This window comes from Pseudophryne corroboree, chromosome 6 (genome assembly GCF_028390025.1).
Source record: "Pseudophryne corroboree isolate aPseCor3 chromosome 6, aPseCor3.hap2, whole genome shotgun sequence".
In the NCBI taxonomy this organism is placed as follows: Eukaryota; Metazoa; Chordata; class Amphibia; order Anura; family Myobatrachidae; genus Pseudophryne; species Pseudophryne corroboree.
The window spans coordinates 437,433,817-437,458,154 of NC_086449.1; the positions used below are offsets into that span (position 1 = coordinate 437,433,817).

General features: G+C 44.8%; 1 protein-coding gene across 3 annotated transcripts in view; it reads left to right on the forward strand.

Moving 5' to 3' along the window:
• Positions 1–24,338, forward strand: part of SLC2A13 (solute carrier family 2 member 13) — a 440,469-nt gene that overhangs the window by 277,216 nt on the left and 138,915 nt on the right. For all 3 annotated transcript variants that reach the window (XM_063927084.1, XM_063927085.1, XM_063927086.1), the window contains exon 4: positions 20,133–20,241. In XM_063927084.1, coding sequence (XP_063783154.1) covers positions 20,133–20,241 — 109 coding nt within the window. The remainder of the gene's footprint in view (positions 1–20,132; positions 20,242–24,338) is intronic.

A 24,338-nucleotide genomic window follows, 5' to 3' on the forward strand; every position in this document is an offset into this window, starting at 1 on the left:
TCGTAAGTTTGGTTGTACGAATGTGAACCTAGCTTAAGGCTCAAGATAGTTAACTTAAAATGAATGGTGATTTATACAAGTAAAATGCGTATGTAATACCTTGTGCCCTGAATATTTATAATTATTTATAATAATTCATTGTTATAGCTGGGTACACAACTTTTAGAGCCTATATCTAGTATGTTTACACAACTTAACTGACTTTTTTTTTTCACCCCAAAACAGCTCAGAAATAGCTTCTTTTTTTTGTTATTTGGTAAAGTTCAAAAAATATTTTTAATTATAAAATTGAATATTTTATATATAAAAAAATATATACTTAGAGGCTGTTTTGCATTCCCCATGTCCATAAGCCCCAATTATATATTAATTTCCTCATTTTTTTAATGCCCACGGAAGACTGATGATCAGTCCCTCCTGCGGACTCATAGCCGGACATCTCACAGCCGGAATTCCGGCATCGGTACGGTGACCGGCGGTCTCCCAACCCGCTGGTTACCTGAACCCAACCCGTAGAGGGGCCGGGAGGTCCCTCCTGAGATTGGCGACTGTGGGGAGATTATGGGATATATTCAATTAAAGTCAGATCCATTCCGACATGTATTTGTCGGAATGGATCCGACAACCCCTATTCAATCCCATCTTCATTCTACTTTTTCAAGTCGAATTTAGATGGGAAGCAGAGGAGGAGAAGGGGGGCGAGCCGCGGGGGGACAGCTGTCGGGCATACAGGGAAATCCAGGATGTCACTCAGCCGCCCGACCTCACGGCAGCTTCCACCCGGCTCCAGCAGCGTGCTGGAGCCGTCTGGAAGCTGCCGTGATGTTGGGTGGCTTAGTGACCTCCAGCTGTAGCGCTGATCTCCCTGTATGCCCGCCGGCTGTCTCCCTGCGGTCCCCCTTCCCTCCCCCCCCTTGGCCTCCTCTGGGTCCGCATCTTAGTCCGACATAATTTTGATGTCGGACTGAGATAGTCGAAAAGGGGGCCAAAACCTGTCGGATTTGGCCCCGTTTTCGACATCAACACGTGGATCGGCAGCTATTCCGCCGATCCACATGCTTTTCGACAACTTGTCGAAAAATTTTGCAAAATATTGAATAGGTCGAATCAGGATTCGACCTTAAAAAGACGAAAACTGCCGTCTTTTCGACAGACTTCAGTTTTCGACTTCAATTGAATATACCCCTATATTCCCACAGCCGCCCAGTGGGCGTTTCTGACTGGTTACATCAGATGCAACCATGTCAGAGAAAGCCCAGTCTAGTATGGTCGCATCTGAGTTAAAGCAATAATTACCAAACTCGGTCCTCAAGGACTCTCAACAGGTCCCCTCACAGAATCACAAGTGAAATAATTAGCTCCACCTGTGGATCTTTTAAAGTGTGTGTGAGTAATGTCTGCACCTGTGCACCTGCTAGGTGACCTGGAAAACATGAACTGTGTGGGGGTCTTTGAGGACTGAGTTTGGGAACCACTGTTTTAAAATAATTTCCAGAAAATCATAAATCCAGACAATTTTCAATATTGATACATTTTTTGTTATTTGCTCCATTTGTTTGTTTAGTTTTATTCTATTCTATTCTATATAAGTGTGTTTATTATTTGGTTAATATTGCCCCCTGTGGGTAGTCTTCTCTATATCTTGCACAATTTAGATACATTGGGCCTAATTCTGAGTTGATCGCAGCACCAAATTTGTTAGCAGTTGGGCAAAACCATGTGCACTGCAGGTGGGGCAGATATAACATGTGCAGAGAGAGTTAGATTTCGGTGTGGTGTATTCAAACTGAAATCTAAATTGCAGTGTAAAAATAAAGCAGCCAGTATTTACCCTGCACAGAAACAAAATAACCCACCCAAATCTAACTCTCTCTGCACATGTTATATCTGCCCCCCTGCAGTGCACATGGTTTTGCCCAATTGCTAACAAACTTCCTGCTGCGATCAACTCAGAATTACCCCCATTGTAAATTATTTTGGATACATTTACATTTTAGGAACCATCCTTTCACATTACTATATGCATTTTTTTTTTTTATTAGATTTTTATTGAAGTTTTATATAACATAAGATAGAAGGGGGGATACAGAAAAAAGAAAAGGGAAAATGGGACAAAAAGGGGGGGGGGGTGATACAATAATATAAATACAAGGTTACAAGGCAGATTGCCAACACATGTTCGAACTGAGAGTTGACATATAGATACAGTCATATACTGATCAGTAAATGAAAGCCATCATACCAATGTAAAACATATAATGAACTCGGGGGGCGCCGAGGGTGATCAGTGGAGGTGGGTAGCGTAAGGAGACTAACCTGATGGGTTGAGAGACCTATATGTATACCAGGGAGACCAGCAGATGAGTTGGTTGGACTGATGATCAGAATAGATCAAACCAGCAGTCTCAAATTCGTAATGCGATTGGACTGCGCGTTCAACAGCTGCTAAGGTGGGAATTTGGGGTGTGCGTCAATTTTGTGTTGTCAATAGTTTGGTTGAGATTAAAATATTACCCATCACATATAGATCATTTGGTGAAAGATCGCCATGGAATATATGAAGAAGAGCTAGTTTAGGTAGCGGGGTTACGCGAAATCTCAGGACGTTAGATAAAAGGGTGAACCGCAGACCAAAAATTGGTGAGTGCAGGGCAGGACCAGAATATATGGAGCAAAGTACCAACATTATTACAATTGCGCCAACACGTATTAGAGTTGGACGGCCAGATAGAATAGAGTCTAGTCGATGTAATGTTTATAAAAATGTTCCACATGGGACATGCATTTAGATAAATGGAAACAGGTACGGAACACCCCCTACCATTCCTCAACTGTAATCGGGCAAGCAAGATCCTTTTCCCATTTTTCTAATGAATTTAGTTTCGATGGAGAATAGAGGCCGATAATGAGATCATACCACCTACTGACAGCGGTGCAAGTGTGCGGGTACGGTGTACCCTTAATAATTTAGCCGTGGGTACGCCATACCCACACCGACGGGCCGCTGCTCCTCCCCGCTCTGTCCTTCCCTCTGCTGCTCACCGCCGCTCCCGTTGATGTGAGGGGAGGAGAGCGCAGCCTGCGCCTCTCCTGCCCCTCTGTGTCTTCGTTCAATTCAGCGCCGCCCGTGAGCCAATCCGAGCTCGCAGACCGGCAGCCAAGGATGCCTGACCGTGACCTTTGATTGGCTCACGGATCGGCGCTGAATTGAACTGAGACACCCGCACCGCCACCGGAGACTGAGGGGAAGGAGTGTCTGTGTGAGTCTCCCCTCACACAGACACACACAGGACAGCACAGCAGCAGGGGAGGGGGGGTGGGGGGGTTGGGGGCTTCATGTATACATGGCACTGGAGGCATATCTGGCACTGGAGGGGCATGTATACCTGACACTGGGAGCATATCTGGCACTGGGGGCATATCTGGCACTGGGGGGACATGTGTACCTGGCACTGGGGGCATATCTGGCACTGGGGGCATTTCTGTATCTGGCACTGGGGACATTTCTGTATCTGGCATGGGGGGGCAATCTATATCTGACACAGTAAGGGCATTTGTCTATCTGGCACTGTGGGGCAACGTGTATCTGGCACTGTGAGGCAACGTGTATCTGGCACTGTGAGGCAACGTGTATCTGGCACAGTGAGGCAATGTATATCTGGCACTGTGGCGCAACGTGTATCTGGCACTATTGGGGTCATGTGTATCTGCCCCTCCCCCCATATGTGTATCACGCCCCCATTTTCACTGGCCACGCCCATGTGGTATTTGACCACACCCATTTTTTGGCGCGCGCACACAGTACTTGTAAGGCATTTTTTTTACTTGCACCACTGCCTACTAATACCCCCTTTACTATCAACTCTACCTAATAAAAACCCGTAAGTGTTTAGGAAAAGGAGAGACTCTATGCGGGGGTCAACGTAATGCTATGTAGCCAGTGACGAAATTGTAGATATTTATAGAAGTCCCTATGGGGTACAGAAAATCTAGATTGCAGTTGACTATATGGCAGGAGGGCACCATCTACAATCGCTCCACCAAGCGTGGACAAGCCATGGGAAACCCAGACATCCAATTTTAATTCCGGGATCAGGGAGGCAACACCAGTTAGCAAAAAATCAGATTGAGGGAAGATGGGTACCAGTCATTTTAGAGACCAGTTCTTGCCAGGCCTTACATGCTGAGAGTACCACCGCCGAGCGAGACCCTCTGACTCCACGAGCCAAAGAACATCAGCTATGGGAAGTGGGGAGTCCAAAATCACCCAGGGCTTGGGATTGTCTTCTACCAACCAAGCACCAACATGGGAGAGAATGCAAGCTAGTTGATATAAACGAATATCAGGGAACACTAGACCACCTTCTAGTTTGGGTAGTGACATTGTGGCCCACGCTAATCTAGGCTTAGTTCCCTTCCATACATATTTTATGAAGGCTGAATTAAATTTGGCTAGTAGAGCTTTGGGAATCAGAATAGGGATCGTTCTGAACAAGTATAATAATTTGGGAAGTACCATCATTTTTAGAGCGGCAATACGGCCCATCCAAGTCACATGGTGCATCGTCCAGTCAGATAATAATAAGGATAGTTTACTGAGAAGAGGTAGGTAATTACTGGAGATGAGGTCTGAGACTCTCGGAGTGTTCTGAATCCCCAGATATTTTAAGCTCCTGTCCTGCCAGGCAAAGTCATAACGGGATTTCAACAAATGTAATTGGGACGTGGAACAATTTATTGTTAACGCTTCCGTTTTGGAGGTATTCAACTTGTAATACGAAACAGAGGAGTATTTCTCCAAAACCGTGTGTAGATGTTGTAATGATGTGTCTGAATTTATTAATGTGAGGAGAACATCGTCCGCGAATAAGCTGATTTTCTATTCGTGGCCATAGACAACGGGACCCTGCACAGTCCCCTTGGATCGAATAGCTTCCGCCAGGGGTTCTATTGCAAAAGCAACCACCAGTGGGGATAACGGACAACCCTGGCGGGTGCCATTAGTGATTTGGAACGTGGAAGAAAGCATACCGTTCATAAAGACTCTGCCCGCTGCTATGGAGGAGAGAGCTCTACCCACCATCCCAAACTTCCCCAAGAACCGCATAAAGATATCCCCAGTGAAGCCTATCAAATGCCTTCTCTGCGTCCAGCAAAAGCAGTAACAGCGGCTGCGAGGACGCGGAGAAGGCATCCAACACATCAATGATCCTCCTGGTGTTATCTGGGGCCTGTCTACCTTGAACGTACCTGACCTGATCACGTGTGACCAGGGCAAGGATCAGCGGATTCAGTCTATTCGCTGTTAGCTTCGCGTAAATATTTACGTCCGTGTTCAAGAGAGCTATCGGACGGTAGTTAGTTACTAGAGTCGTTTTTTTCCCCTGTTTAGGGAATATGACTATCCTAGCTTCTAACATTTCAGTGGGGAATACCCCCACTGTAGAGGCTTCATTAAAAACCGGAATCAACACCGGGATCCAAATCTCCTTGAAATAGGTATAGAATTTGTTAATATAGCCGTCGGGGCCAGGAGCTTTGTCTGATGGAAGGGTATTAATAACATGCCGGAGTTCACACTCTGACCATGGGAGTTCCAAGGTATGGAGGTCTGACTTCCCTAGACGGGGCAGGGACATCTTTCCCAAAAAAATTATTAATATCCTCAGATGTCGGTTGTGAAGTCGAAGAATAATTTTTTAGATTATACAGAGAAGCAGAGTAGTTAGCGAGGGCTGATGCTATGTCTACTTGGGTCTGTCACTCTCGTACCTTGGGAATCAGCGACCACCTTCACCCGATCCTTTGCCATTTTCGCTCTTAGTTTCCTAGCTAATAATCTGCCCGCCCTATCTCCTTGGATGTAAAACCTCTGTTTCAACCTGAACAAATTCTTTTGAACTTCTGTTAGAGCAAGAAAATTCCATTCCTCTCTAACCTTAAGAAGTTCACGGTAGAGGGACTTATTAGAGGGGGAGGATTTGAGTTTAGTCTCAAGGTCTGTAAACCGAATCTCCACATCCCTCTGATGGGCCTCCTTCTGTTTATGTAGACGTGCAGCCGCTGGAATTGCAGATCCACGAGTCACTGCCATAAGGGCGCACCAATGAATAAACACAGAAGTGTCAGTTGAGTTACTGGTGTCTAGATACATAGTAAGCGTTGGGGCAGTTGAGTCCCTAGTTTCCCGGTTGGAAAGAAGGTGATCACCGAGACGCCAAGGACATGGTGGAGTCTTAAAAGAATGGGGATCCCAGCATAAGGACAGGGCTGATTGATCGGACCATGCAACTGGCAGGATAGTAGTCTTTTTAATCTGTTGGAGTGTCCACTTATCTGAGAACACCAAATTAATCTTGAAGAATGACCCATGTACAGGGGAATAGAAAGTATAGCCCCTACCGCATAAGCAAACGCAGGGGGGGGGGGTGTTCTGGTTGCCCAGAAACCCCCTCCTCTTGCCAAGTGGCTCAAATTATAACAACAATAGCAATGGTATATAACACGGTTTACTAGAGCTGCTGCCACATCATGCCGTTTAAGGAACAGAGCAGAGCTGCTGCACATGCCCAGTGGTAGCAGCTACTTCTACCAAGTTTGCTGTGTGTGGATCTGAGCCCTCAATCAGTGCACTGGACCACAGCGTAGCTACCAGGAAGAAGAGGCAGGAGCCTTACCATGAGGTGGGAGAATGTTTGCATAGAAAGTGCAGTACTGGTTCGATTATATTTGTGTATTTATTTCTTATAGTATGTTTAACCTCTTCCTGATTACTTATCTTATTTATATTATTTAAATATGTTTGATGCAGCATACACTATAGACTATATATTGTGTTAAATATTCATACTGTATTCCATGTTCCGCCAAGTGGGAGATTGTGGATTGCATTTGGAAACCCCCCTCTAGAAATCCTGCATTTGCCACTGCACCGGTAGGGTTTTTACTCTCCACACATCATATAGGTCGTATTCATGAATTGCGCATATAAACGCTGAGGAATGATCGCATTTAGGTAAGGCCTTCGGGGGGCGGTGCTTGGACGTTTTATCTAAGGACTGGTCAAAAACTATATTGAAATCCCCTAGAAGGAGCAAGGACCACGTTAAACAGGACTGGAGGACATTACAGAACTTCCGAAGAAAGGGAATCTGCTTGGAATTGGGGGCATATATTACTGCTATGGTAACCGGCTTGTAATCCAGACTGCCCACTAACATCAAATATCTGCCATCAGAGTCCGAGAGCTGCTTGGTCACTATAAAATTGTAGGAGCGAGATGTTAAAACAGCCACCCCTGCTTTTTTGCTTGGGGCGCAAGACATATAGCATAATGGAAACTTATTATTGTAAAATGTTAGGGGGGAAGGGGACATAAAGTGGGTTTTCTGCAGAGCAAGAATGTGGGCTTTAAGCTTAGCAAAATGAAACAGCGCTAGTTTCTGCTTGTTCGGAGAATTTAGACCCTTGACATTCAAAGAAATAACATTAACCATAAGTAATCCAAACAAAATTGCATATCAGTATGGACCAGATAAGTAATAACGGAACAAAAGTGCAAACATGGTCACTCGTAGAAGAACATACACTGATACCTGCTTCCCTGTATTCTCTTTCAGCAACCTCAAATATAGAGTAGGGGGAGGGGGGGAGAGTGAAAAATGAGAGCGGACTGGGAAGAAAAAAAAAATAAACAAACCATTTACCATATAGTGCAACTTTAGACCACCAAAAGCGGCGGCACATTGGGGGATGTGGCATCCATAACCGCCACCTCCACTTTACCTAGAACCTAAAATGAATGAAGTACATATGAAACTGAAATCTCTCGGTGCTCCACCCTCCCACACATAAACGGAAGAATGGAGCATCGGGAGAGGAACACATCAACGAAACACACACCTGAATGTCACATTAAGTATTCACATATATGTAGAGTGACTGTGGCACAGAAGCATCAGTTCACCACAGGGACATCCTATCCGAAAACCTCAGTGGGTTCCGGTAGCTGTGCCTACACAGAACCAGCAGCGTGGATAATTGTAGAAACAGAATACCCTGCAGTGCAGAGCAAGTAATTACTACCAGTGACCACAAGATGGGGGTGTTGCAACAGAGGAATACACTGGTTATGAAGAGAGTATGGTGCCCACAATTTATCATAAATAAACTGCTGCAGTGGAAAAGTGGCACTTACCCTCCACTGGAAGCTGGTCCTGTGGAGTATTGGACCTTATGCACAATAGGGGCTTCAAATCTTTAAGAGAGACCTGATTAAGTTTAAGTCGCAGAAGAGAATTAAGGTAGACCAGGACTATGAAAATCATACTGTTTACAGATGGTCTGATACTTCTGGCAGACGTGAATTCAAGCGACCTTTCTTTCGACAACGCCCACAAAGACAACGTGACCTGGAGTCTTCTAATGAGTTTACCTCTACCGGGAGTGATTCAGAAAATAGGAACCGCTCCCCCAGCAATACCCACCCTTTAGCAGTGGGCACCAGGACCAGAGGTCCGGGAGGAGGCGCCAACGTGCATTCACAAGGAGAGGAAAGCAGTGCCAAAGGCAAAGGAAGAGTGGGCAGACCGCCCAAAATCAGGACACAATAGTCGTCAATTTATCAGATTATGAGTTATCACCTACAGAATTGAAAGTTCTGTCTAAAGGACTATCGTTTGTACCAACCTGCCGTTGGGATTCTCTCCAGTGGCAGGTGAAAAAATCTAAATTGCATAGATCCTTGAAGCTTAAGGAGCATTTTGCTAAAAATCCTTCTGTAACACCTGTATCATCTGAGATACCGGCAAAGGTGCAAAAAATATTGCCGAATTCTACTTTGATCCATTGTCATCTAATGCGTCAGTACGCACCTTTATGCGCCTGTTGGATCAGCAAACATGATTTTTCTGGAGAATATTCCCCCAGTCCGCAGTAATTTATCCAAGGTGGAAATGCAAGCTCTAAAACATCTAGCAGCACAATAACAGATTATCTTTAGACCTGCTGATAAGGGGGGAGCATTGGTGATCCAAAACCTGGAGCAATACAAACTAGAAATTGAACGCCAATTGTCCGATCATGTGAAATATAAAAAATTAACGCAAGACCCCACAGCCATCTATAAAAAAGAACTTATCACAATACTAGATGATGGGGTACGAGAGGGAGTGATTTCCAGTAAGATCCGTGAGGCACTAGTTCCAGCCCATCCAATAATGCCTGTGCTCTATACTACACCGAAGATCCATAAAACCATGGATAACCCCCCGGGACGTCCTATAATCTCAGCCAGACAGTCCTTGTTCCAACCCACAGCACTCTTTTTAGACTCCATTTTCCAACCGTGTATCCAGTCGCACGATAGATTTCTATTGGACACGACTTCATTACTCAAGAAATTGCAACAACTGCCAAAATTAGATAATGATGTTTTGCTCTGTGCTATTGATGTACAGAGCCTATATACGATCATTCCACACCAAATGGGTCTGGCTGTTGTGGAACGTTACCTAGAAGGCCATGTTGAATTCAAGGGCCCTAATGTACAGTTTTGTTTGCAGCTTCTTAATATGATTTTGACAAAAAAATTATTTTTATATGACGGTAACATCTATCTCCAATGTACGGGATGTGCTATGGGATCCTCTGTGGCCCCTGCATACTCCAACATTTTCATGTTTGAAGTTGAGCAACAGATCTTCTTTGATAATCCAGATATAGTAGGCAAAATAATATTTTATTGTCGTTATATCGACGACTTGCTCCTTCTTTGGAAAGGGCCCCGACATGAGTTGGAGGGCATTATTGACCAGCATAATAAGCAAACCCACCTGGTGAAACTGACATATAATATAGAGGATACTTGTATCAACTATTTGGATGTCAGGATTACGTTGGAGGCGGGATACATTCAAACATCAATATTTTCAAAGCCAACTGACCGTAACAATCTTTTACACTATGCTAGTTTTCACCCAATACACCTTAAGCAGGGTTTGCCCTACTCCCAGTTTGTACGCTAAGCTGGCAGAGACCCAAATGAACCAGATAATGACAAAATTTATTGCGAGAGGATATCATACTGATTCATTGGAACAAGCCAAACAGAAGGCTCTTAACCTCGATAGAGCTAGTTTATTGCAGGAACATCCTAGAACAACGTAGGTCCAACCTATTGTTCCATGGGTAGGACAATATAATGTTGCTAGCAAGGGAATTAATCAGATATCGAAAAATCTGTGGCATATTGTCCAAAGTGATCCAGAATTAAAACTTGTGGATACTAAACTTATGTCTTGTTACACACGAGGCAAAAATCTTAGAGATATCCTGGTCCGCACAGATATAACTACTCGTAGTCCGAGATTTGACGGGAGACAGGGCCATAAGAAGGGTTGCTTTGGGTGCACTTGCACCACATGCCAGTTCCTGATTACGGGTGAAACATTCCAGCACCCACACTCTGGCTGTACATTTTCTATTAGATATCGACTTACCTGTTCATCAAAATTCGTGGTGTACCAACTGATATGTCCCTGTGGGCTGTCATATGTCGGTAAGACCGAACGCATGTTCAAGGAACGCATGGCAGCCCACAGGTCGGCAATTAAGGCAGCGATCAGTAAAGGGGAGAGTGAACAGCCTGTGGCCAGACACTTTAGTCAAGCTCGGCATTCTTTGGTATCATTAAGATACCGTATGATTGATCAAGTCCAACCCCTGCCCAGAGGTGGTGATCGCAGTAAGCGACTACTACAACTTGAATCACAATGGATTCATAGATTGGATACTGTATATCCTAGGGGTCTGAATGACCATATTGGTCTTTGCTGCTTCTTTTAGTGTATGCACTGTCTAGGCTTAGGGGTGTCGTATTTTTAATGCATCAGCATTCTGTTGTATTGTTTTGTAATGCTTAGGAGTGCCCAGCAGTAGTATTCAAGTAGAATACAAATCATACAATTTGTATACAATCTCTATATATATGCACTTCGGTACTTTGTGCTTTAGATGATATAAGCACATTGTAACTATATGTAAAGAAGTATGGATATACTAGCGTAAGCTTTTTGGAGGTGCTGTGCATGGTATAACAACAGAGGATCGTTTGATTAAGTTACATTACTGTATATCCCGTTGCCATGGTGAGGGGGAGCACGGTGATGACGGAGCTGCTGCATACGTCATCGCTTGAGCGCCGGCCGGAGCGGGTGGGTGATCCGCCTACCGGAAGACGCCAGTCACTCGGTGATTTGGTTTGTATAAAGGTATGTTTATTCACTTGCTTGTTAACTGACCTGACGAAAGTGCTGGATTAAAAGCACTGAAACGTTGTCTACCTCAATGCCGTCTTGAGCCTGTTTTGTTTAGACGCTTGGAGTGCCGTACCAATTGCTTGATATATATATATATATATATATATATATATATATATATATATATATATTAATGTGTGTATATATATATATATATATATATATATATATTTCTCTAACGTCCTAAGTGGATGCTGGGGACTCCGTCAGGACCATGGGGATTAGCGGCTCCGCAGGAGACAGGGCACAAAAATAAAGCTTTAGGATCAGGTGGTGTGCACTGGCTCCTCCCCCTATGACCCTCCTCCAAGCCTCAGTTAGGTTTTTGTGCCCGTCCGAGCAGGGTGCAATCTAGGTGGCTCTCCTAAAGAGCTGCTTAGAAAAAGTTTTTTAGGTTTTTTATTTTCAGTGAGTCCTGCTGGCAACAGGCTCACTGCATCGAGGGACTTAGGGGAGAGAATTTCAACTCACCTGCGTGCAGGATGGATTGGATTCTTAGGCTACTGGACACCATTAGCTCCAGAGGGAGTCGGAACACAGGTCTCACCCTGGGGTTCGTCCCGGAGCCGCGCCGCCGACCCCCCTTGCAGATGCCGAAGTTGAAGAGATCCAGAGGTCCAGAAACAGGCGGCAGAAGACTTTCAGTCTTCATAAGGTAGCGCACAGCACTGCAGCTGTGCGCCATTGTTGTCAGCACACTTCATACCAGCGGTCACTGAGGGTGCAGGGCGCTGGGGGGGGCGCTCTGGGCAGCAATGTATTATACCTTTTTTATGGCTAAAATACATCACATATAGCCCTTGAGGCTATATGGATGTATTTAACCCCTGCCAGATCTCACAAACTCCGGGAGAAGAGCCCGCCGTTTTAGGGGGCGGGGCCTATTCTCCTCAGCACACGGCGCCATTTTCCTGCTCAGCTCTGCTGTGAGGAAGGCTCCCAGGCTCTCCCCTGCACTGCACTACAGAAACAGGGTTAAAACAGAGAGGGGGGGCACTTATTTGGCGATATGATTACATATGTGAAAATGCTATAAGGGAAAACACTTGTATAAGGGGTTGTCCCTGTATAATTATAGCGTTTTTGGTGTGTGCTGGCAAACTCTCCCTCTGTCTCCCCAAAGGGCTAGTGGGGTCCTGTCCTCTATCAGAGCATTCCCTGTGTGTGTGCTGTGTGTCGGTACGTGTGTGTCGACATGTAGGAGGACGATGTTGGTGAGGAGGCGGAGCAAATTGCCTGTATGGGTGATGTCACTCTCTAGGGAGTCGACACCGGAATGGATGGCTTATTTAGGAATTACGTGATAATGTCAACACGATGCAAGGTCGGTTGACGACATGAGACGGCCGGCAAACAAATTAGTACCTGTCCAGGCGTCTCAGACACCGTCAGGGGCTTGTAAAAACGCCCATTTACCTCAGTTGGTCGACACAGACACGGACACTGACTTCAGTGTCGACGGTGAAGAAACAAACGTATTTTCCTTTAGGGCCACACGTTACATGTTAAGGGCAATGAAGGAGGTGTTACATATTTCTGATACTACAAGTACCACAAATAAGGGTATTATGTAGGGTGGGAATAATCTACTTGTAGTTTTTCCTGAATCAGATAAATTAAAGTGTGTGATGATACGTGGGTTTCCTCCGATAGAAAATTATTGGAGGTATACCTTTTCCCGCCAGAAGTGAGGGCGAGTTGGGAAACACACCTTAGGGTGGATAAGGCGCTCACACGCTTATAAAAACAAGTGGCGTTACCGTCTCCAGATACGGCCGCCCTCAAGGAGCCAGCTGATAGGAAGCTGAAAAATATCCTAAGAAGTATATACACACATACTGGTGTTATACTACGACCAGCAATCGCCTCAGCCTGGATGTGCAGCGCTGGGGGGGCTTGGTCGGATTTCCTGACTGAAAATATTGATACCCTTGACAGGAACAATATTTTATTGACTATAGAGCATTTTAAGGATGCATTTCTATATATGCGAGATGCGCAGAGGGATATCTGCTTTCTGGCATCAAGAGTAGATGTGATGTCCATATCTGCCAGACGATGTTTATAGACACGACAGTGGTCAGGTGATGCAGATTCCAGACGGCACATGGAAGTATTGCCGTATAAAGGGGCGGTCCATCGGACCTGGTGGCCATGGCAACAGCTGGAAAATCCACTTTTGTTACCCCAAGTCACATCTCAGCAGAAAAGGACACAGTCTTTTCAGTCTCAGTCCTTTCGTACCCATAAAGGCAGGCGGGCAAAAGGCCAGTCATATCTGCCCAGGGTTAGAGGAAAGGGAAGAAGACTGCAGCAGGCAGCCCATTCCCAGGAACAGAAGTCCTCCACAGCTTCTGCCAAGTCCGCAGCATGACGCTGGGGCCATACAAGCGGACTCAGGTGCGGTGGGGGGTCATCTCAAGAGTTTCAGCACGCAGTGGGCTCACTCGCAAGTGGACTCCTGGATCCTACACGTAGTATCCCAGGTGTACATTGGAAATTCGAGACGTCTTCCCCTCACAAGTTCCTGAAGTCTGCTTTACCAACGTCTCCCTCCGACAGGGAGGCAGTATTGGAAAAAAATTCACAGGCTGTATTCCCAGCACGTGATAATCAAAGTACCCCTCCTACAACAAGGGAAGGGGTATTATTCCACACTATATTGTGGTACTGAAGCCAAACGGCTCGGTGAGATCTAAAAGATTTGAACAATTACATACAAGGGTTCAAATCAAGATGGAGTCACTCAGAGCAGTGATAGCGAACCAGGACGATATGGTGTCACTGGATATCAGGGACGCTTACCTACAAGTCCAAATTTTGCCCTTCTCACCAAGGGTATCTCAGGTTCGTGGTACAGAACTGTCACTATCAGTTCAGACGCTGCCGTTTGGATTGTCCACGGCACCCCGGGTCTTTACCAAGGTAATGGCCGAAATGATGATTCTTCCTAAAAGAAATATGGACGCTTTCCTGATAAGGGCAAGGTCCAGAGAACAGTTGGCGGTCGGAGTAGCACTATCTCAAGTAGTTCTACGACAGCACGAGTGGATTCTAAATATTCCAAAATCGCAGCTTTTTCCGACGACACGTCTAATGTTCCTAGGGATGATTCTGGACACAGTCCAGAAAAGGATGTTTTCTCCCGGAGAAGAAAGCCAGGGAGTTATCCGAGCTAGTCAGGAACCTCCTAAAACCAGGAAAAGTATCAGTGCATCATTGCACAAAGGGTCCTGTGAAAAATGGTGGTTTCTTACAAAGCGATCCCATTCGGTAGATTTCACGCAAGAACCTTTCAGTGGGATCTGCTGGGAAAATGGTCCGGATCGCATCTTCAGATGCATCAGCGGATAACCCTGTCTCCAAGGACAAGGGTGTTTCTTCTGCGGTGGCTGCAGAGTGCTCATCTATGAAAGGGCCGCAGATTCGGCATTCAGGACTGGGTCCTGGTGACCACGGATGCCAGCCTGAGTGGCTGGGGAGCAGTCACACAAGGAAAAAATTTCCAGGGAGTGTGATCAAGTCTGGAGACTTCTCTCCACATAAATATACTGGAGCTAAGGGCAATTTACAAGGCTCTAAGCTTAGCAAGACCTCTGCTTCAAGGTCAGCCGGTATTGATCCAGTGGGACAACATCACGGCAGTCGCCCACGTAAACAGACAGGGCGGCACATGAAGCAGGAGGGAAATGGCAGAAACTGCAAGGATTCTTCGCTGGGCGAAAAATCATGTGATAACACTCTCAGCAGTGTTAATTCCGGGAGTGGAAAACTGGGAAGCAGACTTCCTCAGCATAACCTCCACCCGGGAGAGTGGGGACTTCAGCGGGAAGTCTTCCACATGATTGTAAACCGTTGGGAAAAACCAAAGGTGGACATGATGGCGTCCCGCCTGAACAAAAAACTAGACAGATATTGCGCCAGGTCAAGGGACCCTCAGGCAATAGCGGTGGACGCTCTGGTAACACTGTGGGTGTACCAGTCATGGTATGTGTTCCCTTTTATGCATCTCATACCAAAAGTACTGAGAATCATAAGAAGGAGATGAGTAAGAACGATACTCGTGGCTCCGGATGGGTCAAGAAGGACTTGGTACCCGGAATTTCAAGAGATTCTCACGGAAGAACCGTGGCCTCTACCTTTAAGAAAGGACCTGCTCCAGCAGGGGCCTTGTCTGTTCCAAGACTTACCGCTGCTGCGTTTGACGGCATGGCAGTTGAACGCCGGATCCTGAAAGGGCATTCCAGATGAAGTCATCCCTACCCTGGTCGAAGCCAGGAAGGATGTAACCGCAAAACATTTTCACCGCAATTGGCGAAAATATGTTGCGTGGTGTGAGGCCAAGAAGGTCCCTACAGAGGAATTCCAACTGGGTCGTTTCCTACATTTCCTGAAAACAGGACTGTCTATGGGCCTAAAATTAGGGTCCATTAAGGTTCAAATTTCGACCCTGTCGAATTTCTTCCAGAAAGAACTGGCTTCAGTGCCTGAAGTTCAGACGTTTGTAAAAGGGGTACTGCATATACAGCCTCCTTTTGTGCCCCCAGTGGCACCTTGGGATCTCAATGTTGTTTTGAGTTTCCTAAAGTCACATTGGTTTGATCCACTCACCACTGTGGACTTAAAATATTTCACATGGAAGGTGAAGATTCTATTAGCCCTGGCTTCAGCCAGGCGTGTGTCAGAATGGGCGGCTTTATCATATAAAAGCCCTTACTTAATTTTTCATTCTGACAGGGCAGAATTGAGGACTCGTCCTCAATTTCTCCTTAAGGGGTTTTCTGTTTTTCACATGAACCAACCTATTGTGGTACCTGCGGCTACTAGGGACTTGGAGGACTCCAAGTTACTTGACGTTGTCAGGGCCCTGAAAATATATGTTTCCAGGACGACTGGAGTCAGAAAATCTGACTCGCTGTTTAACCTGTATGCACCCAACAAGATGGGTGCTCCTGCTTCTAAACAGACGATTGCTCGCTGGATTTGTAGTACAATTCAGCTTGCACATTCTGTGGCAGGCTTGCCACAGACAAAATCAGAAAAAGCCCATTCCACAAGGAAGTGGGCTCCTCTTGGGCGACTGCCTGAGGGGTCTCGGCTTTACAACTTTGCTGAGCATTTACTTGGTCAGGGGCAAAATTCTACAAATTTGATACCCTGGCTGAGGAGGACATGGAGTCTCTCATTCGGTGCTGCAGGGTCATCCGCACTCTCCCGCCCGTTTGGGAGCTTTGGTATAATCACCATGGTCCTGACGGAGTCCCCAGCATCCACTTAGGACGTTAGAGAAAATAAGAATTTACTTACCGATAATTCTATTTCTCGTAGTCCGTAGTGGATGCTGGGCGCCCATCCCAAGTGCGGATTGTCTGCAATACTTGTACATAGTTATTGTTACAAAAAAATCGGGTTGTTATTGTTGTGAGCCGTCTGTTCAGAGGCTCCTACATTTTGTCATACTGTTAACTGGGTTCAGATCACAAGTTGTACGGTGTGATTGGTGTGGCTGGTATGAGTCTTACCCGGGATTCAAGATCCTTCCTTATTGTGTACGCTCGTCCGGGCACAGTATCCTAACTGAGGCTTGGAGGAGGGTCATAGGGGGAGGAGCCAGTGCACACCACCTGATCCTAAAGCTTTATTTTTGTGCCCTGTCTCCTGCGGAGCCGCTAATCCCCATGGTCCTGACGGAGTCCCCAGCATCCACTACGGACTACGAGAAATAGAATTATCGGTAAGTAAATTCTTATTATATATATATATATATATATATATATATATATATATATAAAACCAATTTTGAGCTCCGGCACTAGGTACTGCCTCTACTATGGGGCTGACTTGCTCAGGTCCCATGTAGATAACGACGTGGAATGATGAGGCGGCACTCAGAGTCTTGAAACAGCTTAAAACTTGTAATAGTGCAAATCAACGTTTCGGGGTCTCCCCCTTCGTCAGGATTAGGGCATCACAACAAAAAATGTGTTTAAATAAGACTTACCCCCAGTAAGAACATCCCCTCAAGCGTGTGCCGCCTCCTGCGCCATCCCGGCGTCCAGTCCGACGTCACAGGCGTCTCAGCGGAAGTGACGCGCCAGCGCCAGGAGGCGCATCCGGGGCAACGCTACCTGGCAACAGAGAAGCATGTAAACAACCTCAGTGGGACAGCGCCGTGAACACTACTGTTCAAGACATATAGTGTAGACACTTGATATTATAAAATTACTTTGTGTCATTATTACATTACCAGACCTAAAGTGCTACTATTGTGCAATGCCAGGTTAAGAATATATTAGTGCACAAGTAAAATGAAAAAACTTTTTTTGCCATGATATAAAAAGCGTGAGAAAATCAACCAACTTAATGGCTGTTGCACCGTACATTATAAGCCCCTTATACATTATAAAAAATATAGCATAAATGATTCAATAAATAATGCAATAAAATTGCAAGGTCAAAACAATGAATTACACTATATAATGCTACTATAACTAGTTACTAATAAGACACATGGGTTGTATGACCAGGCCCAAGCCTGTGTATGCTATGTCCAGTAAAGTCACTGTTTTACCGGAAAACCTGCTTAAGAGTCCTAGTTTCAAGTACTCGTTTTACAATCTATTAGTATCTCTTTTACTATCTGTAGTTAATGGTGCATGTGGAAAAAATGGATTATAAAATGATTACAAATCAATAATAGGCAGTGACTATTGATTAATTTAGAATAGTTAGTACTATTTGGCTCTGACATCTGTGACTTATTTCGGATGCCAGTCTACAGCAAAGTGAATTAACACCTTTACTAAAATGCAGGTTTTTAGGAAGTAGAGAGGGTGCACATTTTAGCTATTATCTTCTAGAAGGTGCTAGATAAATGATAAGTAGGATCTGATTGGTTGCTATGGGCAACATCTCCACTTCTAAAAGCCCTCAGCACACATCTCTCCCGCATCGGCCAGTGAGTACTGGCCTTTAGATGGCATGTCTTTGATTTAGGTTGTACTTTTCTGTTACAATTACATTACAGAATATTGTTTTTGTATCTACTTGTCTATGTTAAATGCTTGTTAAATCCAACACTTAAGTTAAATTACTATCACTAAGCACCAGTTTTGTCCAAGGGACTTAAAAGCATGATAATAATAAATGCAAAACCAGTATTCCGGCGCAGACGCCTATTAAATGTGTTTCGTTGAAATTTGTGCTGTTAACAGAAGTGATAGTTTAACTGGATTCTCCATCCTAAATTATTATTATTTGGAATTCCTCTCACTCATGGAGGCTATCACAGTATTTTTTATAGTGTCACTATGACTACTTCCCTCATAAGAAGCTTCTATAGCAGGCCTTACACTCACTACAGTACTCCATAAACAGAGTTCTATCCCCTGTCCTCCCTAATCCCCTGTCCTCCCTTTTTAATTGTTATAGCACAATGCAGTACTTTGTAATAAAGTAGTATATTATTGCTAGTTTTTTCATGACAGCCAGAACTCTGTAATTCCCCTTTCAGACCGCAACCTATGAACACGGGTTATTGGCACATGAGCGCGTATAACCCGTGTTCAGGTGCGGTCTGAAAGGTGCAAGGGTCGCGAGCAGGGTTAAAGTCATGTTCATCCCAGCTCACTGTGCGGTGTGAACGGGAGCCGGGTCAATGCAACCTGTTTCCTGTTAACTGTGTGTGTATGGGCGGCACTTAGAGATCATGTGATCTCCAAGCGCCGCCCCTGCCGTGTCACAAACCTGGCAATTTTCCGGCTTGCAGACAGGGGCAGCGGGGCGCCTGAGGCAGGTCACACACTTGGAGATCCCGGGTCAGGCTCCCGTGTGCGACCTGCCTCAGGCTGTCTTAAAGGGGTATAATTTTATGTGAACTATAGAGCCCTGCAGACTAACAATGGATCCTCCAGATGAAATGTGTATTCATAACAAGAGCATAGCTACCATGGATGCAGGCAGTGCAGCTGTTGTGGGGCCCAGAGCTGAGAGGGGCCACCTTCCCTGTCACAGTTGCATGTGGTATATACATTTTTCACCATTAGGTGGTACATAGGGGCGCTTGCAAATGTTTGCCTTTGGACCTACAATATATCTAGGTATGCCCCTGGACCTGCTCATTGTACTGTAGTATAAAATGAACTGGAAGTCATAATGTAACATAATGTGAACCTTATGATGTGTAGGCACTAGAGTTTGACATAATATGAATTGGGAGTATTGTAATTTGGTGGAATATGAACTGTGAATGCTGTATGTTATATTATGAATTGGGTGTAATGTTTTCATAATGTGTACTGGCAGCCCTTCAATTTTACATAACTTGAACTAGGGCACTGCTATGGTTCATAAAATATACTATGGGACATAATATTATTTAGGGAAATACTATGGTTCAGAACTATGGCACTACTATGGGGCATAAAATGTAAGAATTGCTGTGGATAAGATTCCCGAAGCATTAGAACAGGGCCACTTCAAGATGTTGCGGTGGGGTCCTCAAAGTTCTTGCCACGCCCCTGATTCATAATGTTTATTCATAATGATAACATCTAAAATATGTAGATAGGACACACATAAATATTTCCCCTTAAACTAATTTGTTCTATATGTTTGGAAATGGGACATAAATGCAGTCATAGCTATTGGTAAGTGATAAAGAGGCAGTGAAGTATTGCTTTGAATTCCAGTGTGACTGTGTTGGTGTATATTTACATTTGTTGCATAAAGTTGGTGTGTTATACATATTTGATACATCTTTGTATGAATTGTACTCATGAGTCATTGTTTTTTTGTTTTTTTTTTGTATTTAAGGAGGACCGGTTATTTACAGAATGTTAATTTACCCTCCGACACGCCGCGCTCTTCTAGTTGGTTGTGGATTACAAATGTTCCAACAGCTTGCTGGTATCAACACAGTCATGTATGTATTTCATTTTCTTTTCTTTGTTTCCTTAGCCAGATTAGGGAATATCTCCACTACTATAATGGGGTTGATTCCGAATCAGACACAGTGTATTTGCATGAAGCCGTGACAGCTAAATTTTCAGTAGTACCTTATGCAAATGCTGATCTCCGTGTGTCTGCAAGAGGAAAGCTGTGCCACCCACTGATTTTACACCAGCTGGTGCAAGCATCATAAGTGTTTGTACTGGCACCAGCCTAATGCTAAGTGCACTAGACAGGCTTCCCTTCCCTTTTCACATGACTCAGTATCTCACAGAGCTTTGTATACACATGACACTGCCACAAGTCAGGGCAGTTATGTGCAATCACATTGTCGACACCCAGTTCCGGATAACACAACTTCACGAGAAGGGAGACGGGCCAGTTCTGTCCAACACAGAATAGGATGGATGAGAAAAGAGAAGTATATTCACATCTGCATAAGCACTGTACGTGAAAAAGTCAGTTTCCGTTCGTGCACAGAGATCCTTACAACTCAGAATCAGCCTCAATGTGTTAAATACAGTTATTTTACTGGTTTCTGTAATTACCATTGTTATGAATATGTAACATTTCTTACTGGCCCTAAATCTGGCAACATTGTTGTCAGTTCCAAAAAAAAATCTGCATTTCTGTATCACATCAGTATATAATCACTATAGGAATTTTATCCACAATATTTAATCCAATAAGTAACTGAATCATAACCGTTACCATCCTGAACTAACAGAACAAGAAGACATTTTCAGTATACAGTAGATGCAATGAGTAACCACTCACACTGCATGTGATTTAAGTCCCCTCCACTGCAGTAGGATGTTTCATTAGTAAAAACTTAGAACGACCCGGGTCCTGCTTATATCTGAAAGGGTCAGATTCGGGTTGACAGTCCCGGTTCCGCGACCCTGCAGCTAACCAGGGTTATTTCTGGGACTTGTCAAAAATAAATTATTTGGAGGGGACCGTAGCACTTGGAGATGACATCATCTCCAAGCGTCCACTGTAAATTGGAAGACCCTGGTCCGATGTTAAAGGTTTTGACCCAGAAATAATCTGGGTTGTCACCCATGTGTGAAAGGGGCTAACTTTAGAAAACCCCAGCTTCAACCCGTGCTCAGTGTACTGGATCCACACAGGGTTAAATCCTGGGTTTATGTCTGAAAGGGATACTACTCTGGTAAGTGTTCATGGACATGCTTTGTGGTAACTTTTCCCACTCTTTATTCTTTACTTTTAATACTGTGTTGAGTAAATGAATATTGGCATACAGAGAAACTGTAATGACCACACTCTATTACTTGTTAATTACATGTTTTTGAAAGAAGACAAAATTGTTAGTTTGATTCTCTACCCATGCGCCATGTGAACTTGATTTTACATTTTGCTGTATACTTATTAAATCCTTTTACATGCTGTCTTTCACTGTGTATGCGTACAGTATGTTAGTTCAAACATATTGTGCGTTAGAATACTGGATGTTTCTATAAAGATGCAAAAGGATTACAGAAAAAGAAAGTATTGCTCCATATCAAACTGCACACCTGGTTACCAGCTCTGTATTTGTTCATTAGTATGCAGCCGTAAATATGAGGTGACTGTGTACTTGGCATTACTAGACATGATGTCCCTGATGATCTTTGCCAGCTCACTGCGTATAGCCCTGCCTTTGGATCTGTAATTATTGCTGCTCTATATGCTGTGCTGAATTTTCTTTTTGTATGCTACAGTTTCTATTATTTTCATGCGTACTGTACACCCAGCAGAACGTTCAACCAATGACCTCACTTTCTAACACATTTTGGAGTCACACAAATAATGTGTCCGCAATCAATATGAATAATTAATTTTAAAATATCATTAAAGAATATTTTTAACCATTTGTGTCCCTGAGCATGAAGTAATGAAGTTAACTTAATAAGGAGCTTTGGCACAAATGGTGTGTGTACTAATGACTGTAAACTGTCCTGAGTGTGATTCATATGCTATGTGAATAATAACGATAGAACTAAGGTGTAAATGTAATAAGCATGTCGAAAGGCGCTACAGTATCTGGATAGGAATCACCATAAGATTATTAATATTTTAAAGAATCTCTTACGAAAGTATAGTAGTTATTTACAATCATTTGATATTCTAAAAACGAGTTTTATGGTAAGAACTTACCTTTGTTAAAACTCTTTCTGCGAGGTACACTGGGTTCCACAAGGATTGGACAATGGGGTGTAGAATAGGATCTTGATCCGAGGCCACCAACAGGCTCAAAGCTTTGACTGTTCACAGAATGCACAGCGCCACCTCCTATATCACCCCGCCTCCCAGCACAGGAGCTCAGTTTTTAGTTAACCAGCCCAATGCAGTAGAAGGAAAAGAGACGACAACGGTTAGTAGCCACACACACCACACTCTCATGACAGGAGAAGTGTCAGCGGCTAATGCCATACCAACTCAAAGAAGCTAAGTGCGTCAGGGTGGGCGCCTTGTGGAGCCCAGTGTACCTCGCAGAAAGAGTTTTAACAAAGGTAAGTTCTTAGCATAAAACTCGTTTTCTGCTGCGGGGTACACTGGGCTCCACAAGGATTGGACAATGGGGATGTCCTAAAGCAGTTCCTTATGGGAGGGGACGCACTGTAGCGGGCACAAGAACCCGTCGTCCAAAGGAAGCATCTTGGGAAGCGGCAGTATCGAAGGCATAGAACCTTATGAACGTGTTCCCTGAGGACCACGTAGCCACCTTGCACAATTGATCAAGGGTCGCACCACGTTGGGCTGCCCAAGAAGGTCCAACAGACCGAGTAGAATGGGCCGTAATGTGAGCAGGAGCTGACAGACCAGCCCTCACATAAGCATGTGCAATCACTATTCTAATCCACCTGGCCAGGGTCTGCTTGTGAGCAGGTCAGCCACGTTTGTGAAATCCAAACAAAACAAAGAGAGAATCAGATTTTCGAATAGAAGCAGTTCTCTTCACATAGATACGGAGAGCCTGTACCACATCCAAAGACCGCTCTTTGGGAGACAAATCAGGAGAGACAAAGGCCGGAACCACAATCTCCTGATTAAGGTGGAACGAAGAAACCACCTTAGGTAAATATCCGGGACGAGTCCTAAGAACCGCCTGGTCATGGTGAAAAATCAGATATGGGAAACTACAAGACAAGCCACCTAGATCCGACACTCTTCTAGCAGAGGCAATAGCCAGCAAGAACACCACCATAAGGGAAAGCCACTTAAGGTCAGCTGAACCAAGGGTTTCAAATGGAGGCTCCTGCAACGCCTCCAAAACCACCGACAAGTCCCAAGGAGCCACAGGCTGGACATAGGGAGGTTGGATAGGCAACACACCCTGAGTGAAAGTATGAACATCAGGTAAATTGTTCTCTGAAACCACACCGACAAGGCAGAAATATGAACCTTGAGGGAGGCCAGACGCAGGCCTAAATCTAGGCCTTGCTGCAGAAAAGCCAAAAGTTTGGCTGTACTAAACTTGGAAGCGTCATAATTGAGATGCGCACCAAACAAAGTAGGAATGCCAGACCCTATGATAAATCCGAGCAGAAGCCGGTTTCCGGGCCCGCAGCATAGTTTTAATGACCTCTTCAGAAAAACCCTTAGCCCTCAAGACGGAAGCTTCAAGAGCCACACCATCAAAGATAGCCGGGCTAGGTCCTGGTAGACACAGGGGCCCTGAACGAGGAGGTCTGGGCGTTGTGGAAGTAGAAGTGGACGGTCCGACGATAGGCCTTGAGAACCAGTGCTGTCTGGGCCACGCCAGAGCTATGAGAAGCAGATTTCCTCTTTCTTGCTTGAACTTCTGAAATACCCTGGGCAGGAGTGACACCGGAGGGAACATGTACGGCAGCCGAAACCTCCACGGCACCGCCAGCGCATCCACGAATGCTGCTTGAGGATCCCTTGTCCTTGCTCCAAAGACCGGAACCTTGTGATTGTGTCGAGACGCCATCATATCTATATCTGGAAGACCCCAGTTTTCCACTAGGAGTTGAAACACTTCTGGATGGAGGCCCCACTCGCCGGCATGTACGTCCTGACGACTGAGAAAGTCCGCTTCCCAAT